The 3,668-nt window shown below is 32.0% G+C and overlaps 1 protein-coding gene across 1 annotated transcript; it reads right to left on the reverse strand.

Moving 5' to 3' along the window:
* Nucleotides 1–674: 674 nt before the first annotated feature.
* Nucleotides 675–1,864, reverse strand: LOC131073210 (probable phospholipid hydroperoxide glutathione peroxidase). The gene is made up of 6 exons (XM_059216885.1): nt 1,811–1,864; nt 1,663–1,739; nt 1,467–1,528; nt 1,122–1,240; nt 873–1,040; nt 675–707 (listed from the first exon to the last, which is right to left on the reverse strand). The coding sequence occupies exons 1-6, from the start codon at nt 1,862–1,864 to the stop codon at nt 675–677; spliced, it is 513 nt and encodes a 170-aa protein (XP_059072868.1).
* Nucleotides 1,865–3,668: the final 1,804 nt, after the last annotated feature.

Genomic DNA, 3,668 nt, shown 5'->3' on the forward strand with positions numbered 1-3,668 from the left:
AAAACAATAGCTATAAGCAATTAAGTTACAAATGGAGGCAACCAAAAAAATTATTGAAATCTGATGTACCATTTTGGATCTGTGGATGTGTGAAATTAGCTATAATGACTACAAGTATGCTTCTCCTAATTAACCTAAATAATACTATTGAAAAAATATTTTCTATATTAAGAAAAATGAATATTACTTGTCTATTCCTTTATTAAAAAACCTTTCTTAGTTTAATACATTCAACTATTAGATGAAAAAATAATGTTTGTGGGACCCTTTTTTGGCCTGGAATGTTGGATTTATGTAGTTCAGACAAACATTGAGTACTATTATGCAGCAGGTAAATAAACTTTATGACATGCAGATTAAATCATAGTAATGTTGCGAGATTAAATGATGGTATTTTTTTCAAAATAGTTTGTATTTATATTGTATCTTAGTCATTGACTTTAAAAAAAAAAAATTACAAGATGTAGACTAAACCATAGTAATGTTATGAGATTAAAATTATATTAGTATTTCCAAAATAACTCATATTTATATTGTATCTCAATGAATCAATGTACAATCATAGACTTCAAAAAAGCTTCACTCTTAATTTACATCTCAGTAAATCAATGGCACTTATTTATCTCAATAATATGAGTACATAAAAAACATATTAATACTATAGCCTAGCATTATTAGTCAACTCCCAACAGCTTCTTGATGTCTTTCTGCAATCATAGATTTGCAACCATTAGCAACTACTGTCTTAGGACAAAGATTATTTTTTAATACTTATAAGAGCTAACAATTTTGATGCAGTTGACAAGATATAAACAGACTAAATCACATGTGAACCAGTAAACATTCATGTTATACAAAAATCTTATAAGTACCTCAATATTCAATGGAGAAGTAATGGGTGCATATCGATCAAATACATTTCCATCCTTATCAATCAAAAACTTGGAGAAGTTCCATCTTATGTTCTCATCAAAAATTCCACCTCTGCATGATTTTAGGAACTTGTAGACAGGGGCTGCATTATCACCATTCATATCAACCTACATAATAGATAGATCAGTTCCCTTGAACAATAATAAATGGCAACCCCCCTATTCCCCAAATAGGTTTGAAATACAAACCTTATCAAATATAGGAAAGTTGGCTTTAAAGCGAGTGCATGCAATTGCTGCAATCTCTTCGTTAGTACCCGGTTCTTGTGCAGCAAACTGATTACATGGGAAGCCCACTATTTCAAACCCTGCAAACAATATAGATAAATAAACTAATTATAAAGCTTCTCAATATATTCTTACTAGATACCTTGCTAAAGACCCCTGTTTATTTCTTTTGGGTAAGGGTACATATCCACAAGTTCATAAAAAATTTATCGTTTGTCAATGCTGAGAGATGCCCCAAATGCCCAGATAAAGCCATACTAAAAGCTCAAACTAATAGACATCACAAGACTATCTACTACATATCACCTTGGTCCTTAAACTTGATATACAATTCATTCATCTCCTGATAGTTAGACGTAGTCAGCCCGCTGCCAAAAAAACAGAAAATATAATCAAGAGAGAAACAAATTCAAAACTTCAAGGCATCAACAGCTCACTTTTGAAAATATTGCACCCAAATCTTAAAGAAGAACATCAGAAAGTAGAGAAAAATAAAAATTACCAGTGAGATGCAACATTAACTATAAGTAAAACCTTGCCCTTGTAAGTAGTGAGACTCACATCATTGCCCTTGATGTCCTGTAATCAAGATTTTGTTAGTCTTAACAATTATAAAGAGAAAACACATTAATCCAATACATTTGAATTACCTTAACATTAAAGTCATGAACAGAAGTTGGCAGTCTTGATGAGTTATTGCCCATGATGAACAGCTTAGCAGAGATGGAGTGTGGACAGAAGGCAATACAGATAATCAGAACAATGGTATTTAGTTGAAAATGTTAAGGTGAGTGAAGCCTTCAAGAGGCATTGGGGAGTTTATATAATGAGGGAACACTCAACATGTTTTGGAAAGTACAGTATAAGACTACCTTGAGCAGTCTGTCAACGAGACAGAAAAGAGATGGTTTTCTCGTTGTGGAACAAAATCCAGAAGGCATATACTCGCACAAAGAATATAATGTGAAATAAGTTTAATCAGGAGGAGATTATAACGAAGCGGCGAGGCATCCAACAGATCAATTCGAAGGATCTCAATATAGAATTGCTATTATGAATTTTAGTTGATAATAAAGGCCAATTTATTTATTATATTTTAAATTTATGACGATTGACATCTTGATTACAATGTAGGATACCCTCGAGACATTAGTAAAATATGAATATATTGAACTTATTCTTCTAAGCAATATAAGGATTAGGTTTTATTTTAATTTTTTATTTGGTTTTAACGTTTAACAAGTATCATGTAGTGGTCAGTACTTGCCTCCACCTTGGATTGTTTGGCAAAATGGACGGCAAATGAAGGGTTGGATTATAGAAAGGGGACATTTGGATTTGGATGTACTTCATATGTCCGAGCAATTAGTTTGGGAGGATAGGAGTGGATAATTTTTTGTTCTTTGTTGGGTTGGTCATTCTTGCTTTGTAATCTTTTTTTGTGATTAATAAATTTTTACCTCTTTTGTGCCCAAAAAATATATATTTGTTGTAATTCTTAATTATTATATTTATATATAATCATTAATACTACTTTATTGAAGTGGGACTTGTTTTTTATGGTATTGATGATTAATTTCCATATTTTAAATGATGTGAATGGTTTAAGTTTTCAAGATAAGGTGCATTATTGAGTATTATAATTATATATAACCATAAAAATATAAAACATGAAGTTGCAACAAAGATATGATATTATATGTAAACATGTCTATTTATTTGTCCTTAACCGAACTCACAAACACTCCCATGCAACACAAATATGACAAACACAAAATTAATTTGTATTGATTTAAAACATTATGCCATTTATCAAGTCTTTGTTACACTTACATCAACAAATATGATAAATAAGAATATAAAAAGAATATGAAACCTTCCATATTATGTTATTTAGTACCTTTCATATTATATTATTCAATATCTTTCAAAACATTTATAACTAATTAAAGAGACATATGATAATAACATCTATTGTTGTACCTACCTTGCTACAAGTCTTGAGTGATAATTGTTGCCACAAAAATTTGCACCCTTGTGGAACTATCAACTCAACAACCTTGTCAAGCATGAAAACAACCCCAAAGTGTGGGATCATGTTCAAGGGGGATGAATCTCCAAAGAAGGTTGTCTTTTGGTGCAGTGGCACTCAAAGGTGTGCTAACATCTTTTCAACATGTGTTTGAATGCAACATAATGTGTTGCCTTGAAGGTTTCTTGTGTAGGTCCTAAATGGATGTGGTAGGTCCAATGCTACCAATGCTATGTAATAAGCTCTAAGGCTCCAAGGTGTGTACTTGGTCAAAAGCCTTGTATGGGCATTTTATTTATGTTTTTGGTGTCTAGGGGTCCTAAAGGTGTTGTGTGTCCACTTTGTAACCTTTGGTCTACAGGCAAGTGTGTGATGTAATAATTTGTCCAAAGTTGCCATGTTGTCATAGGCAATTTTGCAAAAATTTGAGTGGTGGTTGCCCAACGGATAGTTGGTTGCACTTGTACATTGGGAGG

This window comes from Cryptomeria japonica, chromosome 2, assembly GCF_030272615.1.
Source record: "Cryptomeria japonica chromosome 2, Sugi_1.0, whole genome shotgun sequence".
Lineage (NCBI taxonomy): Eukaryota > Viridiplantae > Streptophyta > Pinopsida > Cupressales > Cupressaceae > Cryptomeria > Cryptomeria japonica.